Source organism: Haliaeetus leucocephalus, unplaced genomic scaffold (genome assembly GCF_000737465.1).
Source record: "Haliaeetus leucocephalus isolate CR32 unplaced genomic scaffold, Haliaeetus_leucocephalus-4.0 Scaffold159, whole genome shotgun sequence".
NCBI lineage: Eukaryota > Metazoa > Chordata > Aves > Accipitriformes > Accipitridae > Haliaeetus > Haliaeetus leucocephalus.
The window spans coordinates 763,925-778,297 of NW_010972595.1; the positions used below are offsets into that span (position 1 = coordinate 763,925).

General features: G+C 37.3%; 1 protein-coding gene across 5 annotated transcripts in view; it reads left to right on the plus strand.

The window, feature by feature from the left end:
• The window catches only part of CAPN7 (calpain 7), a 32,308-nt gene that overhangs the window by 15,130 nt on the left and 2,805 nt on the right, over nucleotides 1–14,373 (plus strand). For 4 of the 5 annotated variants that reach the window (XM_010562369.1, XM_010562371.1, XM_010562372.1 and 1 more), the window contains 9 exons: nucleotides 935–1,081; nucleotides 2,783–2,889; nucleotides 4,435–4,555; nucleotides 4,798–4,942; nucleotides 6,734–6,833; nucleotides 8,503–8,638; nucleotides 9,084–9,159; nucleotides 11,509–11,654; nucleotides 12,331–12,393. In XM_010562369.1, the coding sequence (XP_010560671.1) occupies nucleotides 935–1,081; nucleotides 2,783–2,889; nucleotides 4,435–4,555; nucleotides 4,798–4,942; nucleotides 6,734–6,833; nucleotides 8,503–8,638; nucleotides 9,084–9,159; nucleotides 11,509–11,654; nucleotides 12,331–12,393 (1,041 nt within the window). The remainder of the gene's footprint in view (nucleotides 1–934; nucleotides 1,082–2,782; nucleotides 2,890–4,434; nucleotides 4,556–4,797; nucleotides 4,943–6,733; nucleotides 6,834–8,502; nucleotides 8,639–9,083; nucleotides 9,160–11,508; nucleotides 11,655–12,330; nucleotides 12,394–14,373) is intronic. The other variant, XM_010562370.1, reaches the window with a different exon arrangement.

Consider the following 14,373-nt stretch of genomic DNA (forward strand, 5'->3'; position numbering starts at 1 on the left):
ATTCCTCAAAGGCTATTAATTGCTAAGATAATAACCTCTGGGTCAGGAAGTCCTTGAGCTGCAAAATTCTGGAATCTGAATGTTTCATGGAAGTATCATTTATGTGCTTGCCTTGCTCTTAATACTCTTTCCAACATATCTCCTGATGGCCTTTTGTTAGGATGAATGGCCATTTGCTCTTCCATGAAAAGGATTATTCATTCCTGTGCAGATAGAATTTGACCAGAAAATGTGCTGTGTTGGTAGCCTGTATAGGTAACGGACTAATGCCAATGTGAAACTGAAACATCTGTTTTGGAAAACTGTTTCAAACCACTACAAATACTGCAGTAACAATCTGTAATAATGCCAAATATATCCTACCTAATTTAAAGAAGAAATGTTAATACTTTCACAACCGTTTCTTTGGGTTGTTTTTCATTTCCAGACAGAAGAAATTTAAATCTGGAACTAGAGACTATGAAAGTGATGTGACACATAGTTTCCTTCCTTATAGATAAATAACTGGGTTTTTTCTGATAGTTATGAAGCACAGTCCATGTTCTGTTTCCAAATTAGGTGAGGAATATTGTTAGGCTTTTCTTTACTTTTTATGCTGGTAATTACACTGAACTTTTCGGTGGCTACCTTTTACAATAGATACTAGACATTTTACAAGAGCATGCTGTCATCATCCCCATTTACATAGGGGAAGGTGAGGCAGATGATCACAGATCACCCAGTGGACCAGTGCAAGTAGGAGCTGGCAATAGAATTTCTTGTTCACTTGGGCAAACCACTGCAGGATTGATAGAGGTGTCCACATATGAGAGCAATGATCAGATCTGGCTATCTGTGAAGCTATATATTAATGAGAGTTTGGTTTTATTTTTTAAATACTCCCTAAATACTTTATTAGCTTTATGGTGATTTTTCATTTGTTTATTTCACACAGGTAATCATAGATGACCAGTTACCTGTTGATCATAGTGGGGAACTTCTCTGCTCTTACTCTAACAATAAGAATGAATTATGGGTATCACTAATAGAAAAGGCTTACATGAAGGTCATGGGAGGATATGATTTTCCTGGATCAAATTCTGTAAGTACTAGATTATTTCTAAGAGGCAAAAATTCCACTTAGATAATCTTGGGTCAAATAACTGCCCTTCTAATGAAATAAATGAATTGTCTGGGGAGGCAAGTACTGGGTTTGATGTTTTCTTAATTTTTTTTTCTATTTCTTTCTTTCACAAATATGCTTAGCTGTACTTGATGAGATGTATTCCATCAAAATAGAGTGAGCAAGGCATCTTGGTGGGCAGAGTTAATCTTAGTTCTCTGACTGCAGGATTGGCACTTACAGTTGGGAAGTGTATGTGTTTATATAGAGTCTAGATGAAAGTGTTGGGTAAAGTCATAATTTTTTTTGCCCATATCAATACTGCTGATTTTGGTTTCTAACTGTCGTTCAATAAAGAGGACAGTTCTCCCTCATTAGCTAGCGGAGACAGCTAGGAAAGGAACAGGCTAGTCATTCAGTACATGTCTATAGAGGAAGGAAGTACTTTGATCCGTGAAATGTTGTTTATCAGATTGTTCCACTCATTTACATAAATATGTAATGGGTTCCTATAATGTGGTTACTAAAGAAACAGTCATTGTACTGCAGCTAGGCTGACGTGCAAATTATTCTTTTAAAGAGGGCCAGTTTACTGAAATGAGTAGCCTGCATAATCTTCATTCATTACTTAGGAAGCATTTCTGATTTTAATTTAAAATTCTTTAAAATTTTAACAGTATATTTTTGATTTCATGGTGCTGTTCACATTCTAGTTGGTGTCTTGATAATTGCGTTCTTGGAGGGTATACTAGGTAATCATCACCTTTTGAAAAATGATTATGGAGACAAACGTGGCTTTGTATAAGGGGAAATGTAGTATACTTTTTAATGTATGTTTATGTCAGTGTTGGGCTCCTTTGTTTTGGAGGACAGAAGCTGGTGAGAATAGCTGTGTTTTATTCTCATTGTCATCCTCTAACTTGCTATCTGGAAAAACAGCTTGACTTGTGACCTTTAATCTCCACCCTTTCCGCCCCCTCTGCTTTCAACTGTATTATAGCTTCTGTGTATAATCAGGGTTACTTACTGGCTGTGTTGTACTTGTAATTCCTCAAGTTCCCACCTACCAGTGCTGGTTATTGACACTTCAAGCATTTATAGTCTCTGCTTTTGCTTTGAGGAGTACAAAGCAAAAGAAAAGGGAATAAGCAATATTTTGAGGAGATTAAATGGGGAGATTAAAGCATCTTTTTATAGAAATACATGTCAGTGTCAGCTTTAGCAAAAAGAATATAAAAGCCAAACCCTGAGCCTTAGAAGTAAAAGTTAAATTATTTAAAATGCATATATAATAACAAGGTTCCAAATAGTGCTTCTGAGACTGTGCTTTAAAAGTCTGAATCAATGAAATGAATAGAACACATCATAGAATTGAGCATGATTGATCATTCTCTTACGCTTCCATTGCTCTGAAATTCCAGTTTGTTTCATCAGTTCACTTTCTAGCTTGGTGCTGCCTTTTTTTTTTTTTTGAGGCTTATTTGGAAATGTCCTAAACTAATCAAATACGTTTTTGTTTGTTTTAATATAGCCTTAATCTTGAGCCTTTTGTGTGTAGAGCTATATTGTAACTTGTGTATACTTGATTTCTTTCAAGGCGCTTTTATAATTTGTGTACAGACATCATATGCTTATAGATGGATTATCTATTCTGATTTCTTTTGAATGCTTGCATTTCAGAATATTGATCTCCATGCACTGACTGGTTGGATACCTGAAAGAATTGCTATGCACTCTGACAATCAAGCTTTCAATAAAGATAGTACTTTCAGAATGCTTTATCAGAGGTAGAACTTTGTTCTCTCCTAAGTAATTAAAATGCTCTGTAGTAGCTGCGTTACCACTGTAAAAGCAGTACAGTCACCACAGATCCTTTGATAGCATTTTGGTACTACTAGAAATTGTGCTTTGTAAAACCTCCATATACTTTCTGGAAGAAGAATTAAGGTATCAGTGGCTTTGACAGAACAGAAGAGTAAAATATTGTGGAATTTTGTTTGAGGTGATTTTTCTTCTTTACATATGAAGAAGAAAAAAGACAGTAGCCCATTTCTTGATGAAGAAAATAGAATATAGAATCAGAGAAGAGCAGCTTGGAACCAATATATGTTAGAAGTGTTTAAAAAGTAGAAGGAAACATGTTCTGTGTTCCCACACAGTTCCCCAGAACTTTGGCATTGATGTGCTGTCCTTAGCAAGCAGATATAATATAGTATTTCTAATTGTATCACAAGATACTGGTTATTATGCCCCATTAGTAAATCTGGAGGAGCAGCAAAAGTCTATCAGAACTGCAATACTGATTTTTCAGACCTACCACAACAATTCTACTTACAGTGAAAGATATAGCTGTAATTTACAAATGTCAGCTAGCAAGTACTTTGATTTCTTTCAAAACAATTTTGTGCAACCAGTTTCTTATGCATTTTAGTGCAGCAGAAGGGGGATATTCTGTTGACTGAAACATCTGCATTTATGATAAAAGAGCGTGACTCTCTTTCTACAGTGCTTTTTCATTTGGTTAGGAGCTCTCAAGTTGATTGTCAACAACTTTTCAGACATTCCAGTGTCACAATTTGGAGGTGTGACTGCAATTAGTATGGGATCTAGCCATTATAGCATCACTATTGTTCACCTGTGCTAGACTGAAACTGTGTCGATCCATAGTCCAGTGATCCTGTAAACTGTCTAGGGATGCTCAGTATGTACTTGGATTTTAGCATGGGCTGGGAAATGTGCTAGTGTGTTTTCACAGCAATAATTTTGTGAAATTAATAATTGCAATTCAGAACAATTGCAGAACACAAGTTGTTGTGAGTTGACAATTCAGACCCTGTAAGGCCTATGCTGGGGGACACAAAACGTTAGTGTAAACACCTGTAAAAATATAGAAGCATGAATTTCTCAATCTTCAGGTTTTGGGAAGCTCCTTTAGAATCCTAAGGGTGTCACAGAGTTGTTAATTTGCTATATGCAGTGATTGGCTAAGTGTTGATGAAACCACATTTGTGTTCAGCTGATGATCTGTGAAGAGTATCTTTAAAAAGTGACACAGCTTGAACTTCAGGTTGATAAATGCTGATTTTCATTTACAAAAAATATGAAATCATATGAAAATAATTTTTTGCTTAAAGCCTATACTTAAATACTGAAAGAAAATAGTTCTACTTTCTCAAGCTTTTTCAGGAGTGATTTCTGCTGACCTGTATTCCAGTTTTTAAAAAGCATGGTCACGCTAATGGACAGTGTAAAAACATACTATTACAGTGTCTGACAAATGTTAGTTTGCAACTTGCAAGATTTTAAGCTATTTTTCACCTCTCTCTGAACAGATTTCACAAAGGAGATGTCCTTATCACAACAGCAACAGGGGTGATGTCTGAAGAGGAAGGAGAAAAATGGGGTTTAGTTCCAACCCATGCGTATGCAGTCTTGGATATAAGAGAATATAAGGTATCAAGTAAAACTGAAGATGTTTCCAGATGCCTGTTTGAAACCTGTCTGCAATGGGTAGCTGCTGATTTTTTGCTCTAATGGCTAATATAGTTTATTCTGTCTTGAGCTCCATTGGGAAATTCCAGAAAGCTTAATGATGCTGTATTTTCCTGAGCTGTTGGTCCATATTCCATGTTAATATAAATACCAAAATTACCTTTACAAGATTAATCCAGCAATTTTATTTTGTATTTCTTTAGGGACTTCGATTTCTTCAGTTGAAAAATCCCTGGAGCCACTTACGTTGGAAGGGACGATACAGTGAAAATGACACAAGAAACTGGACCCCAGATTTACAAAAATACTTGAACTTTGATCCACGAACAGCTCAGAAAATAGACAATGGTAATAAGGTTTAAAAAGTAATTATATTTTCAGATAATATAGATCTTTGTGGTGTATCCCTGCTGGAAGGTAGAAAGAAATGCTTAAGCACAAGGAGAGGGAAAGTAAAACAAATGCTAGAAACTAAATAGCCCCAAATGTTTAGGAAGTGTTTGTGTATTTAAATCTGTCATTTCAGGTTTGTCTGGGGTTTAAGTAATCTGGACTGTTTAATATATCTCAAATTCATTGACAAGAAATTACCTCTTTGCTTAAGTGTTGCTACCTCTGTATCTAGGCATGGGGGAGTACATTGCAAAGATAACATTCTGACAGTAAGCTGTGTAATGCTGCTTTTTAATACATGAATAGACTTTTTGTGGGTTTTTTCCTTTAATATTTGCAAATATGTGTCAACATGCTTACTATAATCAGTATTCAAATTGGTCTTGCCTGTATTTGAGGTTATGCACTGGAGGTAAGTGGTTTTTTTCCCCTTGCATTACATTAATATGTCTATAAACAAATCTTTACATACACTTTATTTCCAGCTGTAAGTGTAGATTAAGATCGATCTTTGAGACAGTGGTACTACTGTGTTACTGTCCAGAGAAGCCACTTGGAGTGATGCCCGGTGTTGTCCTGTCCCATCTTCTAGGGAGCAGAAGAGTGTAGCATCTGGAAAGTCAGTGTGGGTTTGCTGGTGGAAGGGCAGGTTGCTGGCAGTTTAGAAATTCTGCAGAAGCTGTGTTTTACAATTCAGAAAGAGATATCTGCTCTTTTTTTTTAGTATCCTAGTTGCTGTCTGTGTGTCTCTGTGAGGGAGCCCTTTTGTTCAGTGCCACTCTATTTTGACAACAGTATGCATCCAAACCCATTAAACTATAGCATTTATTGATCAGGAAAAATTCTGATTTAAATATAAAAATAGACAGCCCTGGCTTTGTGACAGTTACGAGAGATTAGCTTATTATTTATTTACTGATTCATTTAGTAAGGAATTTATATCTGTAACATCTAGTAGTTAAAATTTAATATAAATTACATTAGTAATTTTAAGGGAGTTGTTTCTTCTGACTGGATTTACACTCTGGTCTTGTCTAAGTGTGTAGCTATTATGACTGCATTTTTTTTAGTGCTGCAAGATCTGCAACTGCCTATGTCAGAGACTTGATTTATAAGGCTCTTACCTTTTGAGAGTTCATTTCATCAGGAATCTGTCAGCTTGCAGGCATTATTGTTGGCTGGAGTTGCAATTAAGGGAGCTACGGAGAATAAGAATAAATGCATGAGAATGTTGTAAAGATGAAGCAGATTCAGGATGCCAAAGCAAGTCATGTAGGTGTTGGATGAAGTATCTTAGAAATACATTCGAATGTACTCAATGTTGATTGAATACTTGATTGTGCTGGATGACTACTGAAGTAGGTTGTTGAATTGTGAGAACCTGTTTGACTATGTAATTCCCACCCCCGCCAGAAACCTAGGAAAGGGGGAGGCAGGTCAGCATCGCCTAATGATGTCTCTCTCAATACAACAGATTCTTTCATATCTTCTGCGGAGTGCTTGAGAATGAAAAGCATTCTGATAGCTTCAGAAAGTCCTTGATGATAAGCAGAGACAAACTTGTTTAACTTGTTTGTTTTGGGAGCTAAGTTTAAATTAGAAATTTGGGCAATGCAGACATTGCTACTAAGTTTTACAGAAATGTTCATTTATATAAGCTGTATCACTTGCCTGGAAAGAGACTTTTGAAAAACAAGTGAAATCAAGGTGTCTGGTAAGGAAACAATAACAGCATTTCCTTTGTAGGCATTTTCTGGATTGCCTGGGAGGACCTGTGCCAGTACTATGATGTTATTTATTTGAGTTGGAACCCAAGTCTTTTTAAAGAATCTACGTGTATTCACAGGTTGGTCCAAAAGATAAAACTTCCGTGTCGTTTCCTCACTAAATGTTCTGATGTGGTGTTTCCTTCCTTCTATTCCTCCTAGTTACAGCTGAAGAGGTTAAAATCCAACCATGCTCCCTGAGCCTGACTTTACACTTTTAAATTCTCAGCCCCTTTAAATTCAAAGCCCTTTGTCTTTTGACTACTTCTATAACATCATTGGACTCTAATGACCTTTTGTGATGTTCCTGTGGACCTAAGGTTGAGTAACCAGATTCTGACCTCAGTGCCCCATCTCTGTATCAGAATAGAAATCAGATTTTTGTGCAGTCTGTCTTTAAGCAGTGACCAGACAATGCTGGAGTGACCTAGTTTTTATTTGGAAATCATTTTCCTGGCCAGCAGCAAGTTTGTGCAGTGCATGTTGTCTTTACAGGGTGTGTTCACTGATGTTAGGGTAGTTTAATGAATTCTGTTTTTCACCAGTTGTAGTTATCATAAGTAATCTTCCTTGCCTGCTGATTTTTTTCTGAACATGATACCTGTCTCCTACCTAGTATCTATCGCATTCAGTCTTTGTCACCTAGTTTGATGATAAGTGGGTGTCTGGGTTCTGGAAAGCAAGGGTTTCTCTATTTTTCCACTCCACTATACTGCACTTTGCCACCACTTCCACACTGTTTCTGTGTATGTCAGCTCTGCACAACCTCCTTCATCCATACTGCAACTGCTGATCTTACCTGTAAATGCTCCTTCCATATTTGTGTTCAAATTAATTCTAAAATACACTGTGGCGATATAGCAAGATGAGGTAATGTGTATGCTAATCTCAGAGCTCACCTACTAGTCTGTGTTTCCTTGTATTATTAGTGATTGTCGTACTGCTGTGTAGGGAAATGGCTACTGCTATAAAAAGTGGAGTAATGATGGTGGTAATTTGAAGCTTAGTTGATAACATAGCCTTCCACACATGCTGTGCAGTTTTAAAAGTGTGGGAGGGTCAATGGGACTTACGAATAGCTTTATCCACTTCTGTTTCTAGCGTGCCATGCTTTGCATTCAGTCATCAGCACTTTTTATTTTTTCACATTGTATTTTCCTTGTCTAGACAGTTCATGAGGCAGCAGGCAGATTTTGCAATACGGTACGTCAAAGATCTTTAACACTTCATGCAGGCACACTTCCAAACATGAAACAGATCAAATTTTTAAATAAAAATTACCTCAGTAAAAAACTGGAGTAAAAAAATTGGCAAGCTTTTGAAACTAACCATAGCTTATATGGGGATTTCTATGGTTACAAAAGCATAGGTGTTTTTCACTTAATATTGGTGTATGCGATCACCAATATGACTATGATCGGGTAGCCTAGGCTCCTTCAATGGTTCAGCTTTTTCTATGCTTTGTGTGGTTGCAGTCATCATACCAAACAGCCAAGCTGTTTGTATTTATCATTTTTTTATTATCATACTTGTATTGTAGTAAGTCATTTATAAAACAAAGCTATAAGATAATGCTTGCGATGCAATTGTATTACCTAACCACTGTCATAGATTGCAGTAGAAAATTAGCCTTCAGTAACTTTGTTACTGATAATCGATAGCTCTGTATATATGTAGGACTTGCAATTTCGTTTTCAAAGCACGAATTGGTATCTTACTTGCCTAATAACATGTCTGTATTACTTTTAGTACTTGGGATGCAAAGCAAGGTCCAGTGAAGGATGCCTACAGCCTGGCTAATAATCCTCAGTACAAGCTAGAGGTCCAGTGTCCACAAGGTGGTGCTGCCGTCTGGGTTCTGCTTAGCAGGCACATCACAGATAAGGTGCCGGCTTCTTTCTCTGTATTATGAGTTCTGCAACATCCTCCGTAAACCTTTCTATATAGCTTTCTGTTATTACTGCTTGTGTGTTCATGTTCAGGTATGAATGCCTCTGTATATGTAAAAATCTTAAATTCAGCAAGTACATGTACCTACAAACAAGATTATTGAAATAGACCCAGCGTAAAAATTGAGCCAAGTGATTATATTCCACCATAAAGGTTCTGAAGTAACTTTGAATCTTGGGGCCTGAACTGTTTTAAGTTAAATTAGTGGCAGTTTATTTACTTCAGGTATTTTAAAAAGAATTGGATCAGGTATCTCAATAAATATCAGATCATACCATGTGGTGATCAAAGGAGATGGTAGAATGTATACTTGATTCTGATTAAGTATTAGTTACTTTCCACAGAAGTGTACAACTCTACTTGATTTGTGTTTTTTATAGGATGACTTTGCACACAATCGGGAATTCATTACAATGGTTGTATACAAGACTGATGGCAAAAAAGTTTACTATCCAGGTTAGTGTACCTTAATTGTCAAGAAGATTGGTAGAAATAAATGAAGAACTGCAAAGGATTTTGTGGCGAGGAAAGGCACTTCTTGCTTTAAAATGAGATGCCTCACTCTGAGAGTCAATCTTCTGAAATAGTTGTTTAGCTCTGTTTGACCACCTTCAACAGCCTACACTGAAGGAATAAACCAAGGTGTACATGTTGGAAGCACACTACGAAGTCTACGTAGTCCTGCTGACACTTATTTTGGCGCAGCGTTTTCTTTATTGTTCTGTTTATTTTGCAGTGGCAGTAGTTAATGCTTAGAGGGAACAGATGTCATGCTTCTGTTTATCTGATCGCATAATTATTTCCCATATTTGTGAAATTATTTAAAGGTTTACAGCTTCCACTAAATGAAAATAATTAAGGTTAATTGTTTTATGAACTTGGCTTAGTAAGCAAGCTCATGAGATACAGCTGAATACTTTCACATATTTCAAAGCATCAGGTATGGAATGTTTAAGAAAAATATTTAGATGCTCACGTTTGTCAAAGTATTACTCTTGGTCGTTATAGGTCAGATTCTACTCACCTTGAGAAGAAGGGGCTTGGCTTTTGGAGCTTTGTTGTAGCTGTGAAAAAGCCATGTTTGTTTTATTTCAAGACAGATAGCAGATCTGAAACACAGGTTGAGACACAGGAAGTAAAGGTAATGCCCAGGTTGATGGATAGGGTAGATGGCAATGTTAAGGGAGAGCTAATAATATTTTTATTTATTCTTTACATCAAGTTAGAGATCTCTGTAAAAATATTTCTTGGAATAATTCAGTGAAGGTGCCTCCTAAGGCAGGTAGGATTCGGCCTGTTGCTTTTACATATAGGGAACCTCTTTAGAACCAGGGTTGCATTCAGGTAGCTGCTCATGCAACAGGTAATAGCAACAGTTAATTAGAGAGTAGCTTTTAAAGCTCTTTTCACCAAAGAGTGGAATTTGTGTGGTTTTTTCCTATTGGAATGGCTGGTAAAGGTTGCATTGTTCATCTCTGGTCTTGTTCAGTGAACTCTGGTGACCAATTCCCCTAGAATCCAAGCTGTCTTTCTGTGGAAAGCATTTGTTGAGATCTAACCAAATCATTATCTGTTTTTGCAAGAGCTGATCTTGTTAAAGCATCTGCTTCTCCTTACGGCCCAAGACTTGCTTCTGGTGTTGCTAGTACTTGTAGCAGTGCTTATTTTACATGTGTGTCTTACTGAAAACAAGTAGACAAACCAAACGCACTTGTATAATGGAGGGAATTGTTCAGTTGTGCTTGAAAGAGTCTTCCTGCAAGACCACTAGCAAGAACTGGATGATTCATATGTTTTGTCTTGCTACCCAAACTCTTCTATAAACTTTTAACCTCACGAGCTCAAACTTGTTTAAAACCTTTTTCCACGGAAATAGATTGGACAAGCTGCAGTATTATTTTTACCATCTGTTGAAATGAGATCAGAACAAAGCAGGTTAATCCTTTAGCAGTGAGGCTGAGATTTCCCATTCCTAAGCTTCTCATTGTTTTATATTAATCCTTTCCCCTCTCCCATGTTGCTTTGTGGAAGAAAATAAAAGGACCTGATCCTGGGCCTATTGAAGTAATTGGTTAGACTTGTTCCTGCTTCACTGAAACTAAAAGAAGTCTCAAAAGAACCAATTAGAGGCCAAATAACATTGTCTAATTGTAAAAGCAAGTATTTGGGAGGTTTATAATAAGTACCGCATTTGCATTGGTAGTGGGATGCAACTTCATCTGTGTAATGATCACAAGTATTGGGGGGGACGGGGGACGGACACAACACGGGGGGAGAGAGAGAGAGAAACTGTGTGTGATTTAGTTAAAAGAAATTAACATGTTTTAAAGTCTTGTTTACCCAGTGGCCAAAGATTTTGGCAGCTTGCACTCCAGAACTGTCCAGCCAATGGAGAAGGAACAGACTCCTCAGAGATTTTTAAAGAGTGCTCAAATGTTCCTTATCTTTCTCTTCAAATTTCAACATAATCACAGTAGGTCTTCTTTGAGTAGTGACATTGGTGGGAGATTGATAAGCAGTTCTTGCAAGTTGTGGGATTTAAGCCATACTTTCAAGTGCAGAATTTGTGTCCTGTCATGTGTGATGTACCTCTCCTGAAAATGATAGTTGCTCTTACCTGTCCTTTTTATGAGCAAATCTTGAGGCGCTATTCTTTTGAGAGCACTCAGGTGTGCTTACAGTCTAGCCTTAGTACCAACAATCTGATTTTCCTGGCAAAATTCACTGATACAAAATGGCTAAGAAGTTTACCAAGCTGGGGGATTTTTTTGATCAGGGAAAAGTGTTCATCCTTTTATTTTTCAGCTGATCCTCCTCCATATATTGATGGTATTCGGATCAACAGTCCTCATTATCTGACCAAGATAAAGCTGACCTCTCCAGGGCCCCATATATTTACCTTAGTGGTGTCTCAGTATGAGAAACAAAACACCATCCATTACACCATCAGGGTATGTACTGTTGGTTTCATAATGAATGTAAACAATTAAAGTGTCCTTTATTTGTAAGTTTGATAAAAAAAGTGTACTTCTGGATCAATATCGTTATTTTGGGGAGGGAGTCTATGAATGATGGAGCAGAACTACTGGATGAAGTGTTTGATAATGTTCTCCATTTGTAGTTAAGACAATATAGTGTGTGTGTTTTTAATAATGAAATTTTAGTAATGAAGTCAGCTGAAAAAGACTTTCATTTCCTAGAATCTGTGCACAGGCACAGCATTGGCACTCTATATATCCACAATAAGCCTATTGTAGATCCCAATTAAGATTTAAAGGTTTTTGACTTCTCTAAGTCCTTGGACTCAATATTTAGGTTTTTCTGTAACTGCTGAGTCATGTGATGATCAATGCTAGATGTCTCTTTTTGTCACTGAAAAAAGTAAAATGCAGATTGTTTCTATTTTGCTTTTTTAAAGAAAAATTAAATAGAACCAAGTCTTGTTAGTCCCAGCATTATTCTGGATTTTGAGTTTCAGACAGGGTCATCTGATGAGTAATATGGGCATGTAGTGAATAAGTATCTAAAAATGATGTGTAGGCAATTCTGCTTTTTTTTAAACATGTCATGATTTCATATGTAAAGTGCAAGATGAATGTGTGACCAGCTGCTTCTTTTACAACACAGGTGTATTCCTTGTGCAAGTTCACCTTTTCCAAGATTCCTACACCTTATACCATTTCCAAACGGGTAAAGAAATATTTTCTTTTATGGGTCACTGGATAATAATTCTGGTTTGGCTTTTCCATATTTGAGATGTACAAGGTTTTTAAATACATTTTTATACTACTGCCCAAAAATGCCATCTCAGGCCATGTTATAGTAAATGAAACTTAACTAAAGCTTAATCTAAGCATCATTAGCTCAAGACCAATCCTGTACTTGTTACATATAATTTGCCAAACAATTAGCTGCACTGTTAGCATAATTCATACCAACATAAAAGTCCTTGGGCTGGCTCACTCTGTCCACACCACTCTGTATGGATGGTGGCTTAACTTTCACTGGCATTTGGTATGTAAGCTTCACCTTCATTGCAGAGTGTGTTGTTACAGCTGTATTATTGCAGATAAACTGCAAAGCCTTTGTAGAATAGACTGGCCTTTAGAATAAGAACCTGTACCCTAATATGTAATTACTCTGCAGAGATCAAATTGTGCTAGTACTACTGCAGAGTAAAAACCCTGCAAAAGTGTTGCTCATTTTCCATTGAGAGAATTGCATGATTTTCTTGGAAAAACTCTTGGCGCGATGGAACAAAATCAGCAATGGCAAACCAAAGGCACCAGTAGCAAGACTCTGACGAACGGACTTAGGATGGCAATATCACAATACATTACTGTTCCTAAGTTTTGCGAAGACATCTCAAAAGGTCTGTAACCATTGGGATAAGCACTCGCATTGCCAAACAGGATTAAGGCAATATACCCATCATACATTTCATGTAGAAATGCTCCCTGAGAGTACAGCAGCAGGGGCAAGAGCAAAAAACTTCACTGAAATTAAGTCAGAAGCCCAGGCAGTTCTGGGGTCAGCTGCTGTTCATATTTCAGCTGTCAACATGAGCTGCAGTTGTATCTTCAGCTGAAGTATAAATATAGCCAAGAGCTCACAGGATAAAGTAACTTGTGTATATTTAAATGTATTAGCACTTTTATCCTCAAGAGAGAATAAGTCAGCAGCTGTTAACTTTAATCTCTGTACCCTGGGGAATCCTACTATAGGCAGAAGTCTTCTGTCCAAACCGTAACTTCTTCAGGAAGAAAGAAGGAAGGCTAGTTTGAGCCACAGTGGAACAGTCCATTTTCTAGGATGCTCATGCCTGAATCCAAGGATTACATTACTTTGTGCGGTCAGGGGGACATGCTGGCTTGCAGCTAGGCTCTCGAGTTCAGGCAGTGCTTTGTACCAGCTGTTATTTCTGGAACAGGCCCTTGAAGCTAGCCTGTTCTGGAGAACGGTAAGTGACTAGAGAGATTCCTGGGAACAGAGAGATGATTTGCTTGGTTCTTCCAGAAACCATTGTCCTTTTTGGCTCTTAAAAACTGGGCTTAAGTTGGGGGAATGCTTTAAGAGGTCAAAAACTCATTGAAGGTGACTAGCCTGTTTGAGGCAGGATATCTGTTTTATGTTGTATTGTGTTTCAAAAGAAAATTAAGTATGTGGAAACCTATTAATTATTTGAATATGTCTGTCTAGCATTCAAATAAAAGGCATGTTCTATCTATCCAAGGCCAGCTCTGTCTTTATGATTAAATACAAAAAGTTAGTTGCCTGTGCTTAATGCTTCTTTGGTGCTTGCTTAGCAGTCAGCACACTTAAGGAGAAACTAATTTACAGTTTACCAGTAGAAGCAAGTTCTGTTAGATGCCTTATACTAAAGTTGAGTGGTCACCTCTGGAGCTCACCAAGCCCTAGGGCGATTCCTGGAAGTGCTGTGGAGATGGAAAAGGCCTGGAAAGCTAACACCACACAGCAGTTTTAGGTACCTGGGTAGTAGCACGTTGGGGGTTTTTGGACACTGAGTAGAGAAATTAAATCACAAGAAAAAATGTTGGTCCTTGCTCATTTGACAGAAGGGGGAGGAAAGGAACAGGAGAAATGTATCTATCTATCTTGGCTATAAATTTGTGTGAATGCCTAGCATGTCTTGCAAGTCTAACCTTTCAG